Source organism: Nycticebus coucang, chromosome 10 (assembly GCF_027406575.1).
Source record: "Nycticebus coucang isolate mNycCou1 chromosome 10, mNycCou1.pri, whole genome shotgun sequence".
NCBI classification, from domain to species: domain Eukaryota; kingdom Metazoa; phylum Chordata; class Mammalia; order Primates; family Lorisidae; genus Nycticebus; species Nycticebus coucang.
This window is the reverse complement of record NC_069789.1, coordinates 115,555,993-115,581,141: the sequence shown is the minus strand read 5'-3', so window position 1 is coordinate 115,581,141 and position 25,149 is coordinate 115,555,993. Positions and strand designations below refer to the sequence as shown.

At 51.9% G+C, this 25,149-nt stretch overlaps 2 protein-coding genes across 8 annotated transcripts; one reads left to right on the top strand and one right to left on the bottom strand.

The window, feature by feature from the left end:
- Positions 1-3,507: 3,507 nt before the first annotated feature.
- PIH1D1 (PIH1 domain containing 1) lies at positions 3,508-8,579 on the bottom strand. 6 transcript variants are annotated; one of them, XM_053606603.1, is made up of 10 exons: positions 8,449-8,579; positions 7,465-7,558; positions 7,064-7,130; positions 6,370-6,549; positions 5,271-5,332; positions 5,101-5,182; positions 4,536-4,665; positions 4,230-4,305; positions 3,755-3,925; positions 3,508-3,629 (listed from the first exon to the last, which is right to left on the bottom strand). In XM_053606603.1, the coding sequence occupies exons 2-10, from the start codon at positions 7,552-7,554 to the stop codon at positions 3,588-3,590; spliced, it is 900 nt and encodes a 299-aa protein (XP_053462578.1). In that variant the 5' UTR covers positions 7,555-7,558; positions 8,449-8,579; the 3' UTR covers positions 3,508-3,587. The 6 variants fall into 6 exon arrangements, with proteins under 6 accessions (XP_053462578.1, XP_053462580.1, XP_053462577.1 ...); XM_053606605.1 differs by having other exon boundaries at positions 8,421-8,555; XM_053606602.1 differs by lacking the exon at positions 8,449-8,579 and adding an exon at positions 8,216-8,414.
- On the top strand, positions 8,449-24,999 carry ALDH16A1 (aldehyde dehydrogenase 16 family member A1). Of its 2 annotated transcripts, XM_053606575.1 has the most exons (17): positions 8,449-8,579; positions 16,387-16,489; positions 16,809-16,935; positions 17,491-17,669; positions 17,757-17,834; positions 17,965-18,146; positions 18,232-18,384; positions 19,582-19,767; positions 20,020-20,115; positions 20,368-20,504; positions 20,679-20,784; positions 20,870-21,000; positions 21,321-21,488; positions 21,665-21,866; positions 23,624-23,809; positions 24,105-24,227; positions 24,716-24,999. In XM_053606575.1, the coding sequence occupies exons 1-17, from the start codon at positions 8,490-8,492 to the stop codon at positions 24,875-24,877; spliced, it is 2,409 nt and encodes an 802-aa protein (XP_053462550.1). In that variant the 5' UTR covers positions 8,449-8,489; the 3' UTR covers positions 24,878-24,999. The 2 variants fall into 2 exon arrangements, with proteins under 2 accessions (XP_053462550.1, XP_053462551.1); XM_053606576.1 differs by lacking the exon at positions 16,809-16,935.
- Positions 25,000-25,149: the final 150 nt, after the last annotated feature.

Below are 25,149 nucleotides of genomic sequence, written 5' to 3'. Positions count from 1 at the left end.
TCGGAGGTGGGGCGGGGCAGGACGCGCAGAGGCCCCTCCCCTCCCCAGTAGACTCCTCCCCTTGCGTGCTAGTCCCGCCCCCTTTGCAGCCCTCTCATCCTCCTCTGTCCCTGCCCGTCCACCCTAAGACTTTGGGTTCTGAACTCACTTCTTGGAGTTGCATCGCCCTCCAATTCTGTCCCTTCCCTATTTACTCCTGTTCTATCCCCCCAGCACCTTCTACCCAGATTTACTTTCCTCTCCTGAGTTCTCACTCCCATCTGAGATTTGTCTCCCCACTTCATTTCCCCCTCATTTCGTCCTCGCATTTTCTTCCCTTACAATTCCATCTTCCTCTAGGTTTCCTTCTGCATTTCTTCCCCCCAATCCTATCTGTCCTAATTTTTGTGTCCCCCAGTTTTCACCGCCCCCCGACCTTTGGAGACACACCCCCACCTCCCCAACCCGCATCAGCACCAGTTCCAACGTTCTCATTCAGAGAGTTTTTTATTTTCTCATTCAGGGAGTCCTTTCCCCCTCAATTCCAACTCCGACTTCTACTCCCCTGGGGTTCACCTCTACTCCCTCCCCTCACCCTTGAGATCCCATCCACTTTTGAACTCCCAACTTTCCCCTTTTGAATTACAAACCCCACCAGTTCTGTTTTCCCTCTGAGCTCTTCCCTCCTCCCCGCTCCTTCTCTCCCTGAGTTTCATTCCCTCCCCCCCACTTTTTCCTTCCTTCTGAATTCCATTCCTTGCCGTTATAGCCCCCCAGTTCCGACCCCGCAGACTCCTCCCCACTCTTTTCCCTCCCCATTCCTCTGGGATCTGTCCGTGCTCGTGCGTGGAGTCCTCCCCTAGCTCCCTGGAATCTATTCTGCTCTTCTGTCTGAATTCTGAATTCAGTCCCCAAACCCTAAGATATAGATCCGCCTTTTGAATTCTGTCTGCTTCCCGGAGATCTGTCCCTGCCCTGGATTCTGCCCCTTGCCAGAAGATCTTATCCCTACTCTTCTAGTACTCTTGGCATCCACGGAGTTGTGTCGCCTCCCATTAGGATCGTTCCCCGCCCTCTGAGTCTGTCTCCACCCCTCTCCAGTTCCGCCTCTCTAGAAATCTCAGACGCTTTCCTGTCCCCAATCAGCAGCCCGGTCCTACCCCGCCCTTTTCTCCAGACCAGCCCTGCTCCCCAGCGCTGAATCCACCTGCATATCTAGGCCCCGGGAGGGCGCCCCTTTACCCACCGCCTCTCGCGTCGGCCGCAAATGCATTTGGTATTAAATTTTCATGATGCGGCGGGCGAGGGTGTGGGAGGAGCAGACGGCACCGCGGGCGGGCGCCAAGGACTGGAGCCCCGGAAGCCACCGACCGCTGCAGCCTCTCGCCTCCAGCTTTGACTGGTTTGGTCTCTGGGTCGCACGATTTTGTTTATGTTTGAGAAAACTCCGGGTCCCCAGAGAGGAGGAGGCTGCGGACCTGGACCTCTTGGTCTGAGGGGTGGGGGGGTTCGTATTCCTGATTCTAAGGGAGGAGTAGCCGGAGGCGCCGTCCACACGCGCCACCCTGTGGCAGCAGAATCCCGGGCCTGGGTGCGGAGGCGGTGGCCGTGGCTCTGGGCCAGGTGTGAGGGTGGAGCAGATGGTGAAGAGGAGGGAGTGGGAAGAGGGCCCCGCCGCTGCCAAAACCTGGGCCTTCGCCGGAACCATCACCATGGAAACCAGGGAAGAAAGAAAAGACCCAGACTCTCACTTTTTCGGGACGTAGGAACTGGTTATTCGCAGCGGTTCACACGGAGAATCCCCTCCAAACTACAAGTCCCAGCGGCAGCTGGACCTCACGGCCTGCTAGAGAAGGGCCGCGAACTCCGAAGTCCCCTGGGAGATGTAGTTCTCTGAGACGATATCCTGAGGCTAGTTTGCGGTCTCTGGTGGACACGGTGCCCACCTTCGCTCACCCAGACAGGCTTAACCTGATGTCACCCAACACCCTTCTTTCCTTCCTAACCCCCACCCACTTTATTTTTTGAGACAGTCTCACTCTGTCGCCATGGGTTGAATGCTGTGGCGTCATAGCTCACAGGAACCTGAAACTCTTGGGCTCAAGGGATGGATCCTCCTGCTTCAGCCTCCCAGGTAGCTGGGACTACAGGCACCTGCCACATCCTCCAGCTAGTTTTTCTATTTTTAGTAGAGACGGGATCTTGCTCTTGCTCAAACTCAAGCTCCTGAGCTCAGATGATCCACCTGCCTCATCCTCCCAGAGTGGTGGAATTACGGGTGTGAGCCACTGCACTGGCCCTTTCTAACCTTGCCACAAACCACTCTCACTCCCCCCCACCCAATTTGCTCAGTTCCACGATGGCCTACTCACTGTTCTTTCAACACTTCTCACTGAGGTTCCTCCATCTACTTATCTTCCTACCACTCACTAAAGAAGGGGAAACTGTTGACAGTTATTACCTCAAGAAATGTTTGAGTTCCTACTTCGTGCCTGGCATCCTCCTGCCAGAGGAGCCATAACATAGCTTATAACACTTGAGTACTGGGGACCGCCAGAGGAGGAGGATCTAAGTCAACCAACAAAGATCAGAGAAGGTATGAAATTTGAAGTTTTCCTGCTCAGCACCTATAGTGCAAGCGGCTAAGGCACCAGCCACATACGCCAGAATTGGCGGGTTCAAATCCAGCCCAGGTCTGCCAAACAACAATGACAACTACAACCAAAAACTAGCCGGGCTACTTGGGAGGTTGAGGCAAGAGAATCGCTTAAGCCCAGGAGTTGGAGGTTGCTGTGATCTGTGATGCCGCATCACTCCACCGAGGACAGCATCTTGAGGAGAAAGAGAAAGAGAGAAAGACAGAAAGAAAGAAAGCAATGGAATTGTGGTAAAGGTAGGAATAGAGTGAGCAGAGTGTACACAGCAGAAGAAACAGCACTTGCACAGCCAGGTTGTTTGGGGCTCTGTGATGAGTTTGGTGTGATTGTGATGTGAAGTAAGATTCCAGGACTGGGCCACCTGTCAGGGTGATGGAGAGGCTGGGGATCACATCACTGAAGGGGTCAGAAAGCACCCTCTTGAGAGGGCAACCACTGTACAATAGTTGAAGACATTTAGAAATTTCCTGGGCAGATGTACCAGAGATAAGGACTAAGTGTAAGGAACAGTAGAAACTAAAAGATGTGAAAAAATAGGTGTGGTCAGGACGATGTTCAGTGTGACTGGACCCCAGTGAGAACAGAAGTCAAAGGAGGTGTGGGGGAAGTGGACCACACAGAGTCTTGAAGGCCAGTCTGAGGGGCTCAAGCCTTCTCCTAGGAGTACTGGGGAGCCACATGTAAGCTGTGCAATGGAAAAGAGCAGGTCAGCTCTGAGACCTTGGGGAGGACTAATGAGGAGAGAGACTGGAGGATCCAGGGGAAAAGGAGGATGCTGACCTGCAGCAGTGACCTCTGTGGGATTCTAGGGCCACAGCCCAATGCTCCCTCTTCCTTTTCACTCCCTACATACCACTAGCCAAGACAGAACAAAGGCAAAAATATTTTATTTCAATTTTAGGGAAGCCACCAGCCTCTTCTCCACATCTGAAGCACAGGGACACACCCTGGTCAGGAAGGTACAGACAGAAGGGGCATGGCCACCATCAATTGCTAAGGAGAGAGAAGAAAGAGAATGAGGATTCAGGACCTAGAAGAAAAGTCCCCGCCCTCCACCTCAGACCCAGGATCTGGGCCCACTATTGTCCCCTGTTTCCCCTCCCTTTGCCCCCAGGTACCTTTCTCTTCTGGTGGAAGGCTGCCTTGCTTTCATCAGAGTTGATCCGCAGGGGGATGTAGACATCTAGATGATACAGCTGCTGGGGGCCCCTCATCACCAGGCGGTTCTCCCCAATTTCTAGTGACAGCCCCAGTGCTCCATTCTGAGGATGTGGTGGAATCAGCCCACCTTCCCCAACAACACATGGACCAGGTATAGTAGCCTCACATGCTGGGAAATTACATTTAAAGGATCTGATCTCCCAGGAAAAAGGTAGAGGGCAGTGATTACAAGTTTCAATGACCAAGCACTTACAATCCCTTGGGCATTGTAGGACAGCATTAGAGGGTAGGCCTTATTGGACTGATGGGACAGAGGAAGCAGCTTACACAGGTCTGGCAACAGCCCCTCAATCATTTTCCCACTCTCCCTCAAAAACAGGCCCCAGGCCATTCCAGACCTCATTTTCCTGCTTTCATTGAGTGTGTGCTCACCAGTTTGGGGAGGTCAATTTCTGCCAACAGGAGATCAGAGGCTTCCATCCAGAGGGTCAGGTGAGGCTTCTCAGGACTGAGGGAGAACAAGGGCTACGTCTTTGCCAGTGCTGTTCCCTCTGCCTCCTATGCTGTTCCCTTTCTCCCTCTAACCTAGCCTATTGCCTCAGGACACCCACCCAGTGAGCCTCCCCAGACAGTTCTCTTTCTCACCTCAGGGCATCACCAGGTGGGTATCAAGAACTGAAAGAGGGATTCAGAAGGGTGTTGGGGAGACATTAGACAGGGGATCCACTGCAGGCTTACCCTTCCTCATCTTTCCTGGAATCAGGCGTGGACAGGTTTCCCAGCTCCTGGATTCGAGGACGCTGCTGTGAGCGGATCTTCTGCTGGGAGATGGAACCCAGGAAAGTCCGGTTCTTCAACATGCGCCATTCTGAGAGTCGGGAGTGCAGAGTCAAAGATCACACAGGTCAAGGTTCCCTTTGCCCTCTCAGGAGGTCTTGCACAGCCAAGAGAGGCAAGGAGAGGCTCTGCCCCTCCCTGAATGCCCAGGGTCTAACCACACTGCTGGGCTTGGCTCCGTGAAGCCCGCCCACCATAGCCCCACCCTTCCAGTGACGTATCCCAATAAAACCCACCCCTCAAGAACCTCTTAGCTCCGCCTCTCCCAGGTGGCCCAGACTCCGCCCCTTGTCTGGAATCCCAAACCTTGCCCTGCCCTCTCACCTTTAGAGGCTCTACCCATCCCTGTAATTGCAGCTTTTAATACAGGAGCTAAGAAAATCCCATCCCTAGCTAACCCCACCTCCCGCATGTGTACCCCAAACCTCATCCGGCTGCACTCCTTCCCAGTGGCATAGGCCCTCACCTGGATTCAGCTGCAAACTGTATTTATCCTCAAGGCCCTCCCTGGCAATGGTGACCACGAGCTCCCGCAAGAAATCGCTGTTCTAGGAGAGGAAGAAGAGAGGCGGTGGGGCTGGCTGGTATGGAGGAAGAGACCCTTGCCCAGGTCTCACCCACAGCCCCACCCCCAACCTGCATCCTCCTGTAGAAGTCGCTGTTGACAGCTACATCGTAGGCGGTACAGCCCTGGCCTTCTGTGGGGAGAGAAAGGGGATGAGACCCCCAGACCAGACCCAAGTTAAAAATATACAGGCCAGCAGCTACAAGAACCAAGGACACAGAGAGCTTGACACGCTGACTTTCCATTTGGGACTCTCAGACCTGCCTCCCCCCCACCTTCCAGTCTCTCCTTCTTTGGTCTATTGTCACTAGAGCTCACTCGTGTCCCTAGCTTGCTCACAGCTTTCCTTGGCTCCCCAGCATCCCTTAGCAAAGGTCTGAGTCCCTCAGCCTGGTATTCAAGGCCCTGTGTGGTCTGCTCCTCCCACCTCTGGAGAGAAATTCATTGCTCCTCTAGTGAACCCAACCCTCTATCTACTCTTGATTCCTGGCCAACCTGATCCAATCATTCTCTCCTGGCTCTGGACCCCTTGGTCCCTTCTGCCTAGAACCCTTTTCTGTCTTTGCCTGATGAACTCTTTCTGTTCCTTCAACTGGTTTCCTGTAACATCTTGTCCAGGAAACCTTCCCTGACCCCGTAACCCCTCTGTGTGGATGAAGAGTCCTCTTGGGGCTGTGCTGGGTAGCATCAATCCCTACTGAAATTATACCTATCTCCTTTGGCCCCACCCATTACAGGGAATTTCTGAAGGGTAGGTCTGATAAGTCCTTGTTCCCAAGGCATTGCCTAAAGCTTCAAAAAACACATGTGATATGAAAAAAAAAAGATACAGGGACACAGGTAAGACAAGGCCTAGATGGAGACAGGAGAAAAGAGCAGAGGAGAAAACAGGAATGAGAGAGCCAGCCCAGAATTAATGCCAGGAGATCAGTTAATGCTCAGAGAGCACTCCCCTACGCTGCAGTGGGCCACAGAGAAGTTCAAGCCTGGCCATGTGGCAGAACCAGGACTGCTCAGATGCTGGATGCCCAGAAGGCAAGAGAAAAGGATCAGATCAAGGGGGCCAGATTTCTGAGATTTGAGGGAGAAGGGTCCTGAGCCCTAGATTCTTGGGTTCTAGGGAAGAAAGGACATAGGGGTTCGATTCCTACGTCCTCTCAGGGCACTGACTTGCATCCAGTTCAGCATGAGGCTCTCCCAGACTCATGGGGATGCGAAACCCAGTTTGGTCCTCCTCCAGCATTTGAAGAAGCTCGTCCTCAGTCACGTCAGCCGGAGGAGGGATGGAGGCAGAGTGACAGATGTTGATGAAAACCTTCCCTTCCGATGAGTTAGTCTTTATGCAGAAACCTGGTGGGAGTGAGTTTGTCTCAACCATCTGTCTTTGCACAAGTCTCAGTCTCCACCATCCTCTCCCGTCTCTGTCCCTTTCCCTCTTTTGGTCTGTTACCCTCTCTTCAGGTCTCTAACCACCTTTCTGAGTCTATTGCCCTCCATGGAGAACTTTGACCCTCTTCCTATCTTCTAATCCATTCCCCTGGCCAATCTTGCTCTCTGTCCTCTACTTCTTTTCTTTGGATTACTGTCCCTGGGTGATTATCTGTGATTGTCTCTTTATCTCACTCCACCCAACCCCAGGCCTTTTTTTTTTGGCCAGGGCTGGGTTTGAACCCACCAACTCCAGTATATGAGTGGGGCTGGCGCCCTACTCCTTTGAGCCACAGGCACCACCCAACCAACCCCAGGCCCTTATACCCCATTATTCTTTCTCTTTCCTTCCTCCTCTCTCTGTCCCCTTCCCATGATCTCCATGCCAGCTCTCTCTGGGATTCTAACCCTCTCTCTCTGGGTTTTTCTTTCTCACCAGGCTGAGGTTGAATTTGTGTAGAATCTGGTCTGTTTGTCTGGGCTTGCTGGAACTCCTTGGAGGCCTGTGTGAAGGAAGACAACCTCCAGGTTTAGCATCTGTGCTATCAGACCCACCCCCTCTTTGAGGGCTTCCTCATACTTTTAGGGGGCAATTCTTATGAATGAGAATACATACATAATGAGAGAAATTAGACAGTCTAGGTCCCCCTCCTCTTTTGAGGATTCCAACCCCATCCCCATTTCTTTCAGAACCTAGCAAGCTTGGAGCCAACCAACTACAATTCCCGAGAGCCCTGTTGCTGCCCTAGTGCACTCTGGGAACTGAAGTCCCATTTTTGAGCACCCCCACCCAAAATCCCAAATACCCAAGGATCCAGAGGTCCAGTCATTCTGCACCTGCAGCAGCAGCTCCTCGAATCGCGCCGTCTCGGCACCCATTGTCTCTGTCTCGCTTAACTCCGGTGCCAGCAGCTTCGAGTTCGCCATGGTCCTGGGAAAGGAACCTAAGAGTCCTCAGCTACCTCGACGTAGGGCACTTTCCCCAGTTCATAGGATCCGAACTCAGGTGCCCGCTCCTGGCCCTCAATCGACTCCTGATACCCTTATTCTGTTCAAAACCCTATGACTCTAGGTTGAGACTACAATTCCATTCCAGCCCAGACGCTGTCATCAAATCCGTTAGGAATCAATATTACTAGATGCACTCTCTGTCCTACGTGCCAAACTTGTAAATGAAAGCCACATTTCAGGTGTCTGCGTAACCTCGAGACCAGAATGCACCACACTTCCGAGTGCCAGTCTACATTCATTCCAAGCGGTTCCGGATAAGTAACACCCGCCTCCTCTCAACCAATCAATACTACATCCTTTACCGAATTACTTAATGCCACACTTCCGCTCTTTCGTGACAACCACTGCTGGCCAGGTTACTATGCAAAGCTGCCACACGTCACAAAACTTTAATCTCAATGTCCATCCTAAAAGGCTCCCTTTTCTTCCCCCAATTTCCTCATTTTACAAATCAAAGACTCTCTTCTTATATTCGAACTATTACTTCATCCCAAATCTACATCCGAGTCCTAGTGAATATAATTCTGACTAAAAAGTGCACTTCCTGTCCCCAATATAACGTAGTGGGAAGACACACCAATACGTCCAACCTTCTTAATTCTGAGCCCTCCTATTAGCAGGGCACACACATTTCCGGCCTCCACGTCCTCCGGGGTTTGAGGAGCACGCCTGCTCCAAACCACATTTTTCCCCGGCCCTGTTAGCTTGAGGTAGGCTTAGAGTCCTAAACCGGGAGAGTGGGTGGAGCTACGCTCTATATCCTGTAACCCCGCCCCTTTGACCTGGAGTGGGCGGTGTCACCCTTCGGACCTCAAGGCGAAGCCCTCCTTGGAAAGCGGTCCGAGCGGGCGATGGCTGCGACGGGTGCAGGGCCCAGCGCCCGCGAGATCTTCTCCACGCTGGAGTACGGACCCGCGCCGGAGAGCCACGCATGCGCTCTGGTGAGAGCCCGCCAGACCGGTGCTGCCCACTCCCTTCCCAGGCCCTGGGGAGGGGGGGGCCGGTTTTGCGCGGGGAGTCCCGTCATGCACCGCGGCGGCTTGACAACTCCGCCCAGTTCAGCCCCAGTAAACGCTGTCCTGGGGCTTCGCGGTTTCTCTTAGTCCTTCATCTTGATCATCCTCAGTAGTTATTTGCTCCTCGGTCCTAAACTTGCGGTTATGTTTCTGTGATTACCGAGGACCCTCCCAAGAGGCTCTTGTGGTGGATTCCTCAGGGCCCCCTCAGAACCTCCTGGGATCCCTGGGACTCAGAAGTCCTGCGGGGCATTCCGTTTTTTGTTTGGTTTGGTTTTTGAGACAAGTCTCACTTTGTCGCCCTTTGTAGAGTGCCGTGGCGTCATACCTCACAGCAACCTCAAACTCTTGGGCTCAAGCGATCCTCTTGCCTCAGCCTCCCAAGTGGCTGGGACTGCAGGTGCCGGTCACAACGCCCGGCTATTTTTAGAGACGGGGGTCTCGCTCTTGCTCAGACTGGTCTCAAACCCACGAGCTCAGGCAATCACCCTCCTCGGCCTCCCAGAGTGCTAGGATTACAGGCGTGAGCCACCGCGCCCGCCTGAGGGACTCCCTTGAACACCCGAGACCTTCAGAGCTGGCGTGAAGTCTCCGAGATTCCTGGGGCCTTCAGTACTTCGTGAGGCTCATGTGACCTCATGGGAACTCTCAGAACATCAGAAAGTATCAGAACTTCCTGTAATTTCTTATGGCCCCTCAGAATGCCCCACTGGGCTCCCGTGAGCCCTAGCTGCCCCAGAGAATCTCCATGATTCTTCACTACCCTCCGTGATCCAGAGTCCCCCTGATCCGTTGGGTCCCCTCAGAACCTCCCTAGTTCTCCCATGGCCCTTCAGGGGCTCCTGGAATGATTTTGGGGTTCCTGTGGATATGTAGGGTGCTGTGAATTTCCTGTGGTTCCCCAAGTCCTCTCAGAATTCCCTCATGGGACTCTCCTGATCCCCCAGAGTCCTCCAGCACCCCATGCAAGAAATTAGGCTTCTTTGAGGGGAAGGGCAGGAGATGAGTGCAGTGGTCTGGGTGTAAAGAACTAAGGCTGGAGCCTGGCACAGCTTCTGGAGTTGAGAGGAGGGGATAGGAAATAGGGGTTGGGGGATTGGAACAGCAAGGACTGGCCCTGAGATCTGGGTCTGTAACTGGGTGGCTGTCCCTGCATGGTTAACCCAGTATGAGCATTGGAGGAAAGATGATGAGCTCCTTGGTGAGAGTTTGAGACATCTGTAGACAGCTGTAGCAGTGTGCAATAGTCAAATGATACTTGGGCCTGTGTCTCAGGACCAACAACAGTGAGCTGGAGATAAGAGAGCTGGGAGAGTCACCAATGGAGAAAGATAATTGAACTTGGAGAAGTGACTAGAGATATATTGTTGACGTAAATAAAAGAGCCTGAGACATGGCAGTGCCCATAGCTCAATGGGTGGGGCGCTGAACACATACATTAAGGATGGCAGATTCAAACCCTGCCCAGGCCTGCTAAACAACAACTGCAACAAAAAATAGCCAGGCGTCGTGGCAGGTGCCTGTAGTCCCAGCTACTCAGGAGGCTGAGGCAAGAGAATTGCTCAAGCCCAAGAGTTAGAGGTTGGTGTGAGCTTTGACGCCACTGCACTCTACCAAGGGTAACATAGTGAGACTCTGTCTAAAAAAATAGAGTCTGAGACAAAGCACAGAGAATTCCCACACTTGGAGGATGGTTAGAGATTAAATGTCCTAAAATAGTAATAATGTTATAACATACTTATATTTATTGGATGCCTTCTATGAGCCAGCTGCGATGGCATGAGCTCATTTAATTCCCCAAAACAACTGAGGGGGAATTGTTGTCATTGTTTTCATGATAGCACACAGAGGCTTCAAAAGGTAGGTAATTTGCCCACAATCCACACACCTTAAAAGAAGTTAAGGTGGCCAAACACTGGCTCACACTTATAAACAGTACTTTGGGAGGCTGAGGCAGGAAGAGGATTGCTTAAGGCCAAGGGTTTAAGACCAGCCTGGGCTACTTGGGAGGCTCAGGCAAGAGAATCACTTAAGCCCGAGAGTTTGAGGTTGCTGTGAGCTACGATGCAACAGCACTCTACCAAAGGTGACAAAGTGAGACTCTGTCTCAAAAAAGAAAAGGAAAGGAAAGAAAAAAGACCAGCCTGGGCAATGTAGCAAGACCCCATCTCTAGAAAATAACATTTAAAAATTAGTTAGCTGAGGTGGTATACACCTACAGTCCTAGCTACTTGGGAAGCTGAGGCAGAAGGATCACTTGAGCCCAGGAGTTGGAGGTTACAGTGAATTATAATCATGAAACCACACTCCAGCTTGGGTGACAGCAAGATCCTGTTCCTAAAAAATAAAAAAAAGAGAAGTGAAGCTGAGATTTGTACTCTTAACCACCAACAAAGTCTCATATTTACAGGACTGGGCTGGACTCAACCAACAAACATATTTTGTTTCGCCTGACCTTTATTTCTGAAAATATGAATTATTGGATTGATTCCATGTAAACATCCAGCTTCTCTTGAAAAGAAAAATTCCAACATTTGGAAACCTTTTGCATGAATTCCTGACAAAAATCATCTGGAACCAATAGCAAGTGTTTTTCAGACAAATTGCAGGGTCCCCGTCTCCACATGACCTGCCAGGACCTTGTGGACATTCTTTTGGGGTTTTGTTTTTCTTTTGTGGGAAATGTTTTCAGCTTCCACAGAGTAATTAATGTCTATTATGAACTCCCATTCGGCTTCAACAATCATCAACATTTGGTTCAATGTTGTTTTCCTCTTTTTTTTCTGATGGGGATAATTCAAACAAATCCCAGATGTCACGTTATTTTATCATAAATATTTGAATCCTTATTTCTTTTTGTTTTTAGAGACAGAGTCTTACTCTGTCACCGAGGCTAGAATAAAATGCTGTGATCATAGCTCATTGGAGCCTCTAGCACCTGCCTGGGCTCAGGCTATTCTCCCACTTCAGCCTCCCCAGGATTTGGGACTATAAGCACCCACCACCACACTCTGCTCATTTTTTAATTTTTTGTAGAGATGAGGTCTCACTATATTGCTAGACTGGTCTTGAACTCCTGGCTTTCAGCAATTCTCCTCCTGCCTCCTCGGCCTCCCAAATTGTGGAATTACACAAGAAAGCAACTTATTACATAACTATCATGCTGTTATCACACTTAACAGTCTTCTTTAATATCATCTAATACCCAGTTCATGTTCAGATATCCCCTTTTTTTTTTTTTTTTTTTTTTGGCCAGGGCCTGGTTTGAACCCGCCACCTCCAGCATATGGGGCTGGGACCCTACTCACTGAGCCACAGGCGCTGCCCTCGGATATCCCCATTTCAAAAATATCTCTTTCCCTATGAGCATTTGAGTTTGGAACTTCTGAGTGAACTTTTTGCTTTAAAGACAAATGAGAAGGGCCAGTTGGCAGGGGAAGAGAAAATATGGCATCAGGGATGCTAAAAGAAGAGAGGACAAAGTGAAGGACAAAGTGGAATATGGGCCTTGGATTTAGCAACAGTGGAGATATGACCAGGAAGAAAAAGAGACACAGAGCAGGTGTAGAGAGTAAGGTGCAATAAAATTAATAGCAAGTTTTATAGGGGTGCTGCTCTGAGCACGTGATATGTATTGATTCATTTAATCCTCACCCTCCCTCACCATAGGGGTAGGGGGAGGCTATGATTAGCCACAAATTCCATGTGGCTTGACAGAGGCACTGCATTTATAAATCCCTGGCTAAGGGTGTCCATCAGGTGAGTTCTGTAGCCAGGATTCAGACCCAGCCTGACCTGGCCCCTAACTCCAGGGACTCCACCACAGGCCACCCCTCTGCAACATGTGTGTGCCATGCTTTGGGCTCCGGTACACATGAAACAACCAAATAGGCTGCACCTGGCAGGGAAGCATTAGGTCTTTCTCTTCTGTGGGGATCCCCACTGCTCCCCCAAATGATGACTTCTGAGACAAGAGAAAACAAGATTTCATGGGTGGGTGTGGAAGCCCCGTAGCTTAGAAGCCCCACATCCCAAAAAGAAATTTATCACTAGATATGGTCTCATGGGCCTTGCTTCCAGGGTGCTGGCCAGGGCCATTTCTAGTTGCAAGAATGCAGAGCCCTCCGGGAAGCCCTAGTGCCCTGGCTTCGTGCTGGATGCTTACGGTGCATTTCCAATCTTCCCAGTCCAGGCACACGGGGCCCAGCTGGGCTCAATGCCACTTAATAACACAGCTGAATTATGTCAGGTTTTCAGAGAAATAGAAATTTAACATATAATCATTTCACCATTTCTCCATTGAGGAAAAGGTTTTTTTTTTGTTTATTTGTTTTTGAGGCAGAGTCTCACATTGTTGCCCTGGGTAGAGTGCCATGGCATCATAGCTTACAGCAAACTCAAACTCCTGGGCTCAAGTGATTCTCTTGCCTCAGCCTCCCAAGTAGCTGGGACTATAGGTGCCCGCCAAAATGCTTGGCTATTTTTATTTTATTTTATTTTTATTTATTTATTTTTTTGAGACAGAGTCTCAAGCTGTTGCCCTGGGTAGAATGCTGTGGCATCACAGCTCACAGCAACTTCAAACTCTTGGGCTTAAGTGATCTCTTGCCTCAGCCTCCCAAGCAGCTGGGACCACAGGTGCCCACCACAACACCTGGCTATTTTTTGGCTATAGTTGTCATTGTTTGGTGGGCCTGGGCCGGATTCAAACCCACCAGCTCTGGTGTATGTGGCTGGAGCCCTAGCCGCTTGAGGGTGCCAAGTCTGTTTTATTTTATTTTTCAAGACAGAGTCTCAAGCTGTTGCCCTGGGTAGAGTGCTGTGGTGTCATAGCTCACAGCAACCTCAAACTCAGGCTCAAGTGATCCTCTTGCCTCAGTTTTTCTATTTTTAGTACAGTGTCTTGATTTTGCTCAAGCTGATCTGGAACTTGTGAGCTTAAACAATCCACCTGCCTCGGCCTCCCAGAGTGCTAGGATTACAGGCATGAGCCTCCACGCCTGGCTTGTTTTTTTTCCTCTATTTTTGAGATAGGGTCTCACTCTATTCCCCAGGCTAGAATATAATAGCATCATCATAGCTTACAGCAACCTCAAACTGGGCTCAAGCTATTCTCCTGCCTCAGCCTCCCCCAGTAGCCTGCCATACCACCCGGCTAATTTTTCTATTTTTGTAGAAATGGGGTCTTGCTATGTTGGTAAGGCTGGTCTCAAAACTCCTGGCTTATAGCATTCCTCCCTCCTTGGTCTCCCAAAGACTGAGGATTAAAGATGAGCCACCGGGCCAGGACGGTTTCATTACTCTCTTGTTCACATTCTCCATGTTTAAAAGTCAAGAGGACAGGCTCAGTGCCTGTAGCTCAAGCAACTAAGGTGCCAACCACATACACCAGAGCTGGTGGGTTCGAATCCGGCCCAGGCCTGCCAAACAATGACAACTACAAAAAAATAGCCAGGCGTTGTGGTGGGCACCTGTAGTCCCAGCTACTCGGGAGGCTGAGGCAAGAGAATCGCTTCAGCCCAGGAGTTGGAGGTTGCTGTGAGCTGTGATGCTACAGCACTCTACCCAGGGCAATAGCTTGAGGCTCTGTCTCAACAACAAAAAGAAAAGTCAAGAGGACATCCCTCATGTATCACTGGTAGGAATGTAAAGTGGTGCATCTACTATAGAAAACAGCATTAAATTACACATAGAGTCACTGTATGATCCAGCAATTCTGCTCCTAGGTATAGACCCCAAAGGAATTGAAAACATATGAGCAAAATTTTGCACATGAATACTCATAGCAGCACCAGTCACAAAAGCCAAAGGCAGAAATAATCCAAATGCCCACCAACTGATGAATGGACCAATAAAATACAGTAGGTTCATGCAATGGAATTTTTTTTTTTTTTTTTTAAGCAGAGCCTCACATTGTCTCCCTCAGTAGAGTGCCGTAGCAACTTAGCTCACAACCTCAAACTCTTGGGCTCAAGCGATTCTCTTGCTTCAGCCTCCCAAGTACCTGGGATTACAGGCACTCGCCACAATGCCCAGCAATTTTTTAGAGATGGGGTCTTGCTCTGACTCAGGCTGGTCTTGAACCTGTGAAGTCAGGCAATCCACCTGCCACAGCCTCTTAAGTGCTGGGATTATAGGTGTGAGCCACCGCACCCAGCCCACACCCAGCTATTTTTAGAGATGAGGTCTCGCTCTTTTTTTTTTGGTTTTTGGCCAGGGCTGGGTTTGAACTCGCCACCTCCGGCATATGGGACCGGCGCTCTACTCCTTGAGCCACAGGTGCCGCCCAGAGGTCTCGCTCTTGCTGAGGCTGGTGTTAAACTCTTGAGCTCAGGCAATCCACTCACCTCAGCTTCCCAGAGTGTTGGAATTACAGGCGTGAGCTACCGTGCCCAGTCTCAATTTTTTTTTATTTTTGAGACAGAGCCTCAAGCTGTCGCCCTGGGTAGAGTGCTGTGACATCACAGCTCACAGCAAACCTCCGATTCCTGGGCTCAAGCGATTCTGCTGCTTCTGCCTCCCAAGTAGCTGGAACTACAGGGGCCCGCCACAATGCCCGGCTATTTTTTGGTTGCAACCGTCATTGTTGTTTGGCAGGCCAGGCTAGATTCGAACCCTTCAGCTCAGGTGTATGTGGCTGGCACCTTAGCTGCTTGAGCCACAGGTGCTGAGCCTTTTTTTTTTTTTTGAGACAGAGTCTCATTCTTTGGCCCAGGCTGTCAATCCATGGTGTCGGCCTAGCTCACAGCAAACTTCTGGCTTCGAGCAATCCTTCTGCCTCAGTCTCCCAAGTAGCTGGGACTATAGGCACCCATCAAAACACCTAATTTTTCTTTCTTTTTTTTTTTTTTTTGTAGAGACAGAGTCTCACTGTACCGCCCTCAGGTAGAGTGCCGTGGCGTCACACAGCTCACAGCAACCTCCAACTCCTGGGCTTAGGCGATTCTCCTGCCTCAGCCTCCCAAGTAGCTGGGACTACAGGTGCCTGCCACAACGCCCGGCTATTTTTTTTGTTGTTGTTGCAGTTTGGCCAGGACTGGTTTTGAACCCAACGCCCTTGGCATATGGGGCCGGCGCCCTACCCACTGAGCCACAGGTGCCACCCTAATTTTTCTATTTTTAGTGGAGACGGGGTCTTGTTCTTGCTCAGGCTCCTGAACTCAAGGGATCCTCCCTCCCTGGCTTGGGATTACAGGTGTGAGCCCCTGTGCCCAGCCATGCAAAGGAATGTTATTCAACCATAAAAAAGAAAAGAAGTTCTGACATGTTCTATGATGTGGATAGACCTTAAAAACATTATGCTAAGTGAAAGAAGCCTGTCACAGAAAGATCACATATTATATGATCATCTTTATATGAATTATCCAGAACAGGCAAATCCATTGAGATAAGAAGCAGATTAGTGGTTCCCGGGTGCTGAGAAGAGGGAAGAGTAGTAGTACCTGCTTAGTGGGTATAGGGCTTTCTCTTAGCATGATGAAAATGTTCTGGAACTAGACAGTGGTAATGGTTGCATGACATTGTGAATGTACTAAATACCACTGATTTGTGCACTTTAAAATGGCTAAGTCGTATATATTTTACCACAATTTTTTAAAAAGACAATAGGAGAAAAAGAATTAGCTGATGGGGCAAAAAGGTATATGTGTTCCCTGCCAGAGAATTCTGCATAGGGATTAAGCTGCCTCAGCTCCTCCCAATCCCTTTTCCAAACTTCTTTCTCCTCCCCCAGGCCTGGCTGGATACCCAGGATCGGCACTTGGGCCACTATGTAAATGGGATGTGGTTAAAACCAGAGCACAGGAATTCAGTGCCTTGCCAGGATCCCATCACAGGTATGTGTTGCTCCCCCAGTCACTAGGAGAGGGAAGGACAGCTATACCCTCTAGCCAGACCACCAACCACACCCATTCCCTGAGGGCAGGAAACAGCTGGTTCCTCCTGGTGACAGTCATCCCAGTTATGATTCCTAGTCCCTATGGAGACCTTTGCAGTTGCTGTCCACTAAAATCTCTTCCTTGCCCATGGGAGACAATCAGAGCAAAGACCAGTGATGAAAGTGAGACCCCAGTAGGACTAGAGACCAGCTTTACTGCCTTGGGCTGCTCCCAGGCTCCTGCAGTTCTGACATGAGCCCCCCACTTTTCTCCCCAGGAGAGAACTTGGCCAATTGCCTCCAGGCACAGGCTGAGGATGTAGCTGCAGCCATGGAGGCCGCCAGGACCGCATTTGACAGCTGGAGCCGACTCCCTGGGGCTTCTCGGGCCCAGCACCTGACTAGGTGATGCTGCTGAGGTGGGATGGGAGGTGGGGAGGGACTTTGTCCCTCAGCATCCACTTGACACTACAAGAACAAAGACTGTTTCCCAAGAGCCACTAAGGCCTATATTTCTACTATGTGTTGGAGGCGATAGGGTCCAAAACATCCATTTCCCACTATTTACTGGGACTAGCAGTGACAACGCCTTTATTTCCCACAATAGTCTTGGAGCTCATGGAACTGACTCCCTTTCTCAGTAATTCACTAGGGCTGGTGAAGCCTCAAACCCATTTTCTAGCTGCTTTGGAGGCAGCTAGAGACAGATTCCATATGTAGATACTACAAATGTAATTGAGATTAGAAACTAAGATTGAGTTTCCCAGTGGCCAAGACCCTTGTGCAGCATCCCCAGGATTTGTGTTTCCCCAACTATACTTCCCATAAATCTTTGGTGCCCTACCCTCAGAGGGTCAAATGGGGATTATAGTCCAGGTATATGGGTATAGTCCTGGTATAAGTCCAGGACTCTTACCAGGCTGAGGGGCAGATCTGACCGTCACCTTGCTTTCTCCTCAGACTGGCCAAGGTGATCCAGAAGCACCAGCGGCTACTGTGGACCTTGGAATCCCTGGTTACTGGACGGGCTGTTCGGGAGGTTCGAGATGGGGATGTCCAGCTGGCCCAGCAATTGCTACACTACCATGCGGTCCAGGCACATGCCCAGGAAGAGACACTGGCAGGCTGGGAGCCCATGGGTAAGAACCTGGAGCCCCAGCCCCCAGCCCCCTCCTCCTGTATGACCCACCAGTGCCAGCACAGGCACTTCATCCTTTTCCATGCAGGAGTAATTGGCCTCATCCTGCCACCCACATTCTGCTTCCTTGAGATGATGTGGAGGATTTGCCCTGCCCTGGCTGTGGGTAAATGATGGGCTGGGGCTCCAGTCCCCTGGATCTGAGGGAGGAGGGGCTGGGAACAGGACCCCTGGGTCTGAGGAAGGAGAGACTGAGGGCCCAGACCCTGGATTTTTGAGCTGTCCCCCTTCCCCAGGCTGTACTGTGGTGGCCCTTGTGCCCCCAGCCTCCCCGACACCCCTCCTCCTGGCCCAGCTGGCAGGGGAGCTAGGCCAGTTCCCAGGAATCCTCAATGTGATCAGTGGCCCTGCTTCTCTGGGGCCCATCCTTGCGTCCCAGCCTGGAATCCAGAAGGTGGCCTTCTGTGGCGCCCTCGAGGTATCTTTGGGGCTGAGAGGGGGATGGGACACAGCAGGGGGCCCAGTGGCTCCTCCAGAAGCTGAATCCTAGAGGGGTTCTTCAGGAAGGACGTGCCCTTAGGCGGACCCTGGCAGGCCAGTGGGCTGAGCTGGGCCTGGCACTGGGGGTGGAGGCACTGCTGCTGCTGACTGATTCTGCAGATGTGGACTCGGCCGTGGAGGGCATCGTGGACGCAGCCTGGTCTGATCGCAACCCGGTGAGACCCGTACACTTGTGTCTCCTCATTCTGGGGGCTGCCTATGGCTGTCTGCAGACCTTGGGGTCCTGAGTCTTTCATTTTTAGTACTCTGGGTCCTAAAACTGTCTATAGGCAGGGCAGCGCCTGTGACTCAAGGAGTGGGGTGTCGGCCCCATATGCTGGAGGTGGCAGATTCAAGCCCAGCCCCAGCCAAAAACTGCAAAAAAAATCTGTCTATGGGCTGGGTACTGTGGCTCACGCTTATAATCCTAGCACTCTGAGAGGTCGAAGTGGGTGGATTGCCTGAGCTCAGGAGTTTGAGACCAGCCTGAGCCAGAGGGAGACCTCATCTCTCTCTAAAAAATAGTCAGGCATGGGCTGCTCCCATAGCTCAGTGGGTAGGATGCCGGCCACATACACCAAGGTCTAGCAGTTCAAACCCAGCCTTGGCCAGCTAAACAACAATGACAACTGCAACAACAACAATAAAAATAGCTAGGTGTTGTGGAGGACGCCTGTAGTGTTTGAGGTTGCTGTGAGCTGTGATACCATAGCACTCTACCAAGGGCGAGAAAGTAAGACTGTCTCAAAAAAAAAAGAAAATTGTCTTTATTCATTGCACATGCAGGGCTCTTCACCTCATGTTTCTGTTTTTTTTTGAGACAGTCTCACTATGTTGCCCTTGGTAGAGTGCCGTGGCATCATAGCTCACAGCAACCTCAGACTCTTGGGCTTAAGCGATTCTCTTGCCTCAGCCTCCCAAATAGCAGGGACTAGAGTCACCCACCACAACGCCCGGCTATTTTTTTTTTGGTTGTAGTTGTCTTGATTGTTTGGCAGGCCCGGGCTGGATTCAAACCCGCCAGCTCCGGTGTATGTGGCTGGCACCCTAGCTGCTTGAGCTACAGGCGCCAAGCCTCATGTTTCTAAACCTCTATGTCCCCGGCTTTCCTGGCCTTGGACAGTCTGGGGCTCTGTGTCCCTTGTTCTTTAGGACTCTGTTTTGATTTTTTTTTCTGAGTGCCTATGTTGCTCATTTCCCAGTCTCTATCATTCTGCAAGTTACCAACTTTCTGTAACTCTACATTCTTCCCTGAGTTTGGTCCTCGGCCACTTCATGACCCTTCTGCATCCCTGAGTCACAGCTCTCTGTGGGGACTTGTGTTCCCTGCATTGGCCCTGGGTTTGCCCACCCTGATGCCCCTTTCCTAATAGGGGGGCCTCAGGCTCCTCATCCAGGAGTCTGTGTGGAAGGAAACTATGAGGCGGCTCCAGGCAAGGATGAGGCAGCTTCGGAGTGGCCGAGGTCTGGATGGGGCCGTGGACATGGGCGCCCGAGGGGCTGCTGCATATGACCTGGCCCAGCGCTATGTTCGTGACGCCCAGAGCCAGGGTGCACAGGTGAGCAGGGGAAGTGTCTGGGGTGTTGGCAGAGGAGGGACCTACGCCTCCCAGGGTCTGAGGGAGGAGGGGACAGAGTCTTACCAGGCCTGGGATGGATTGGATGCTTCCAATCTGTGAATCTAGGAGAAGAGGGAGACAGAAGCCTGGATTATTGGACCTGAGGGAGGAGGGGCTGGGGGCCTGGATCCCTGGGTCTGAGGGAGGAGAACACTGGAGAGAACTTCTAGATCTAGTTCTCTCCCTCCCTAGGTGTTCCAGGCTGGCGATGTGCTCCAAGACAGCCCATTCTACCCCCCAACCTTGGTCTCTGACCTGCCCCCAGCCTCCCCATGTGCCCAGGCAGAGGTGAGCCCCTTAGGGACCTGAGTGCCCTAGTCTATCCAGCCATCCTCTGTCAGTGGGGGAGAGGTGGGCATTGTGGGGGTGGGGGGTGTTGCGGGGGGTGAGAACTACCAGACCTGCAGAAGTCCCTAGGGTGTCCATGACCATGTGACCTGGGCTAGGGGCTGCTGACTGCTGGAGGCTCATCCCCTGATGGGCAGGGTACTGAAAGGAGGGGCTGGCCAGGTCCCCTGAGCTCCCTGTCACCCCTTGCAGGTGCCATGGCCTGTGGTTGTAGCCTCCCCTTTCCGTACAGCCAAGGAGGCACTGGCCTTGGCCAATGGGACACCCCGGGGCGGCAATGCAAGCGTGTGGAGTGAGAGGCTGGGGCAGGCGCTGGAGCTGGGCTACGGGTCAGTCGGTGCCACTGGGGCACAAAGGGCAGCCTGGGGATGTGGCCCCAGTTGCCATTCTTCCCCTCAGTCTTGGCATCTTCCTTCTCCTTGGGTCTCTTTCCCCACTTCTTTTGCTCACTACTCCCCCCAACTTTCTGTTTTCCCTCTCTGATTCTCCATCTCCCCTTCCAGGCTCCAGGTGGGCACAGTCTGGATCAACAGCCATGGTCTCAGAGACCCTGCAGTGCCCACAGGTGGCTGCAAGGAGAGTGGGTCTTCCTGGCATGGGGGCCCAGATGTGAGCACACCTCCCGTCACCACCTTGACACTTGCATCCCACGCAGTGTCTACCTTGCATCCTCTTGACACCATCCCTCTCACAGGGGCTGTATGAGTACCTGCGGCCCTCAGGGACCCCTGCCCGGCTGTCCTACCTTTCCAAGAACCTGAACTATGATATATTTGGCTTTGCTGTGCCCTCAACCCTGCCAGCTGGGCATGAAGTAGGGCCCAGGTGAATTGTCCCAGGGCCCAGGTGGTCTGGGGGTGTTGAAGGGAAATTATGTCAGGTTTCCTCCATGAACTTGAGGTCTAGAGGGAGGCTCATTCATCCATCTATCCCATGGGATCCTGGGTCTGCTGAGTATTGTATTCATCCCAGGCCTGTTAAGACTCTCAGTTCTGCAATGTGAAGGCCTGTGCTCTCCAAGAGGCTCATGGGAGCAAGAGTTTGGGATACCCCAGAGGCTCATGGAGCTGAGGTGGTCCATCTAATGGGTGGGGCATAGAGTCTGAGCAGGCCCCAGGCTCACCTCATGCCTCACCCCACTCCAGCCTACCACCCCCCTATGGGCTCTTCCTTGGAGGCCGTTTCCAGGCTCCTGGGACCCGAAGCTCCAGGCCCATCCAAGATTCATTTGGCAACCTCCATGGCTATGTGGCTGAAGGTGGCGCGAAGGATATCCGAGGTGCTGTGGAGGCTGCTCACCAGGCTGCCTCTGGGTAAGAGGGTCACAGGGGAAAGCCCAGGGGTCATGGGGTGGCAGAGAGGATAATCTGAGACTCCAAGGGTTGGTGGGGTGTGGGCCTGGGCCCCTAAGGTAGGGCTGTGGACAGAGGCGGGGGGTGTGGAAGGAGCCGGGCCAGGATGCAGTCCCATGTGCATTGTCTCCCCACAGCTGGGTGGGACAGTCACCAGGAGCCCGCACCGCCCTGCTGTGGGCCCTGGCAGCCGCACTGGAACACCGGGAGTCCACCCTGGTTTCGAGGCTGGAGAGGCATGGAGTGGAGCTCGAGGCTGCCAAGGCTGAGGTGGAGCTGAGTGTGAGACGACTTCGGGCCTGGGGGGCCCAGGCCCAGGCCCAAGGCCAAACCCTGCAGGTGAAAGGGGTCTGTGGGCAGGTGGACAGGGCAGGCAGTCAGGGTTGGGGGGGTCAGAGGCCAAACCTTTTCAAAGGTTTTGAAATGAGTCAGGCTTGCAGTCCAGGCCTAGGACTACCCCCTCCCAGGTGCATAATCCTCTACAAGTGGCTTCAACTCTCTGCACCTCAGTTTCCTCATCTGTACAGTGGACATATGGCCTACCAGAAAGTAGTGTTTTTCCAAATTATGGTTCATGACCCATTACTGGGCCATAGAATCAATTTAGTGGGCCACAGCTGTATTTTTTAACACCTTTTTTGTGTGTGTGTGTGTGGTTTTTGGCCAGGGCCGGGTTTGAACCCGCCACCTCCAGCATATAGGACTGGCCCCCTACTCCTTGAGCCACAGGTGCCGCCCACACAGCTGTATTTTTTAAAATGTATTTGCTTATTTACTTATTTTTTAAAGATGGGATCTTACCATGTTGGCCAGGCTAGAGTGCAGTGACTGTTCACTGGTGGGATCATAGGCCATTGCATCCTCAAACACCTGGGCTCAAACAAGCCTCCCAACTAGAGGGGACTACAGGTGTGGGCCATTGCTCCTGGCTTTTTTCCCCCCAGGAACTCAAGGCACAATACCTGGCTTTTTTTTTCCCAACAAAGGATAATAGGATAGAAAACATGGAGGGCACTGCACAGAGTGTTGCTTCATGTGGCTTTTGTTCCATTTATATAAATAACATACAGTTAAATATACAACTGGGTTGGGTCGGCTTAGTGGTTAGGGTGCTGGCCACATACACCGAGGCTGGCGGGTTCAAACCCGATCCGGGCCTGCCAAACAACAATGACAACTACAACAAAAAAATAGCCAGCCATTGTGGCGGGCACCTGTAGTCCCAGCTACTTGGAAGGCTGAGGCAAGAGAATCACTTAAGCCTAAGAGTTTGAGGTTGCTGTGAGCTGTGACACCATTGCACTCCATCCAAGGTGTCATAGTGAGACTCTGTCTCGAAAAATTAAAATAAAAAAATAAAATGTGCATGCAGTTTAGTGAATGCCCATTATATTCAATAAAGCTTTTATAGAAAACACACATTCAAAGAAACCCATGGGCCAGGATTCAAGTCCACTGCACACATTAATTCATTTGGTCCTAACAACAAACCTGTGATGTAGGCACTATCATTATTCGCATTTTAAAGATGAGAAACAGGGCTCGGCCACTGTGGCTCAAGTGGCTAAGATGCCAGTCACATACACCTGAGCTGACAGGTTCGAATCCAACCCAGGCCCGCCAAACACCAATGACAGCTGCAACCAAAAAATAGCCGGGCATTGTGGTGGGCACCTGTGGTCCCAGCTACTTGGGAGGCGAAGGCAGGAGAATCTCTTGAGCCCAGGAGTTGGAAGTTGCTGTGAGCTGTGATGCCACGGCACTCTTCCCAGGGAGACAGCTTGAGGCTCTGTCTCAAAAAATAAATAAATAAATAAAATTAAAAAAAAAAAAAGATGAGAAACAGTAACCCCAGAGAAGTTAAGTAACTGCTACAAAGTCACACAGGTGGTGAGTGGCTGAGCTGGGACTTGAACCCAGGCTGTGTGGCTCCCAAGTTCTGTGCTCCGAACCATCCCTGGTTATACCATTATTGGGGGCTATTTTAGAGAAGCAAAGGTGGGGAAAAGAGGAGGAAAGAGGCAGGTGATGAAAAAAGCCAAGCAAGTTAGTCTTGCCTACCCTGCCCTTGACCTTCCACTGCTTTATCCCTGCAGGTAGCAGGACTGAGAGGCCCCGTGCTTCGCCTGCGGGAGCCGCTGGGTGTGCTGGCTATCGTGTGCCCCGATGAGTGGCCCCTGCTTGCCTTCGTGTCCCTGCTGGCCCCAGCCCTGGCCCATGGCAACACTGTGGTCATGGTACCCAGCAGGACCTGTCCCCTGCTGGCCCTGGAGGTCTGCCAGGTATGGTCCCTAGCCTGCCTATTGCTGCCCCCCTACAACCGTGGGGCGGCAGATGAAAGATGCCCCAAGCCCTCACCCTGCCCTCCTGCAGGAGCTTGGCTCTCACCCTGCCCTCCTTGGTAATCCCCTTGCTAACATGTGAGACTTCATCCTCAGGGACCAATGCTCCTTCCCTCCAGGACTGGAGCCTTCACCAGTCCCTGACCCCAAGCCCATTCCTTCCAAAGCCCCATGGCCACTCCCCAGATGCTCACTCCTCATGTCCCACTGCCCTCCCAACTCTTTCATCCTCTAGGATATGGCCACTCTGTTCCCGGCAGGCCTGGTGAACGTGGTGACAGGAGACCAGGACCACCTGACCCGCTGCCTGGCCTTGCACCAGGACATCCAGGCCCTGTGGTATTTCGGATCTGCCCAGGTACTCTTTGATTTGCCATCTTTGGCATCTTAAACTTCACCAAGAGTCCCTTCCTTTTCTGGGAACATGACCCTGCCCCTTTAGAATCCTAATTGCTAAGGAGAAGATTTACTCAGCAACAAGGGCCTGAGAACCTGCCCAGCCCAAAGACCTAACCTCAGTGGATAACTCATTGCTAAGGACCACTCTCTAGCAACAGAGACCAAGGCCGGCAGTCTGCTCTTAAACCTCTTCCGGGCAACAGATGGGAACTTCCTGTTGATAAGAGCCTCAAGCTCCGTTCTCTTAAAAGAGGGCTATTAAGGGACAGGAAATTCCCTAGCCACAGAGTCAACCTCTTTTTCCAGGGCATCTGGGAGGTTTGCTTGCGGAGAGCTGGGCCTGAGTCAAACCTTAGGCCCCTCCTCAGCAATAGTCCTTATTGCAAAGGAAGCAGCTGCTTAGCAAACAAGCTGGCAGAAGTGCTAACCGCCCCCCTTCCCTCCCAGGGCTCCCAGTTTGTGGAGTGGGCCTCAGCAGGAAACCTCAAGCCGGTGTGGGTGAACAGGGGCTGCCCACAGGCCTGGGATCAGGAGACTTCAGGCGCAGGCCCGGAGTTGGGGCTGCGGGCAGCACGGACCAAGGCCCTGTGGCTACCCATGGGAGACTAATGCCTGCACACCACCCATTCTGTGTTGGAAGGAGGGGAGACGAACCCCAACAGACACTGGATGCCTGGAACTTTTCCCTCCTGGCTCCTCATATCTTCCAATAAACTCCCTGACAACCCTGACTGTGCCTCTGAGGGGAGAAGGACACCAGCAACTTCTGGTCTACTTGAGACCTTTTGAGTTCTGAGACTCAACTTCAGATTGCGTTCTGTGCTACAGTTTGATAGTTTTGTGAAACAGATAAAGGGGACTCTGAAGATCCCCAAGCAGAG

Bases quoted from the DNA above. Each gene is read 5' to 3' on its own strand.
- PIH1D1 (XM_053606603.1), bottom strand. From the start codon at position 7,554: ATGGCGAACTCGAAGCTGCTGGCACCGGAGTTAAGCGAGACAGAGACA. The intron at 6,550-7,063 runs GTGAGAAAGAAA...CACTCCCACCAG, and splicing joins ACAAATTCAACCTCAGCCTG to GTTTCTGCATAAAGACTAAC. The intron at 4,666-5,100 runs GTGAGGGCCTAT...CCCGACTCTCAG, and splicing joins CAGTTTGCAGCTGAATCCAG to AATGGCGCATGTTGAAGAAC.
- ALDH16A1 (XM_053606575.1), top strand. From the start codon at position 8,490: ATGGCTGCGACGGGTGCAGGGCCCAGCGCCCGCGAGATCTTCTCCACG. The intron at 18,147-18,231 runs GTATCTTTGGGG...GGGGTTCTTCAG, and splicing joins CCTTCTGTGGCGCCCTCGAG to GAAGGACGTGCCCTTAGGCG. The intron at 24,228-24,715 runs GTACTCTTTGAT...CTTCCCTCCCAG, and splicing joins GGTATTTCGGATCTGCCCAG to GGCTCCCAGTTTGTGGAGTG.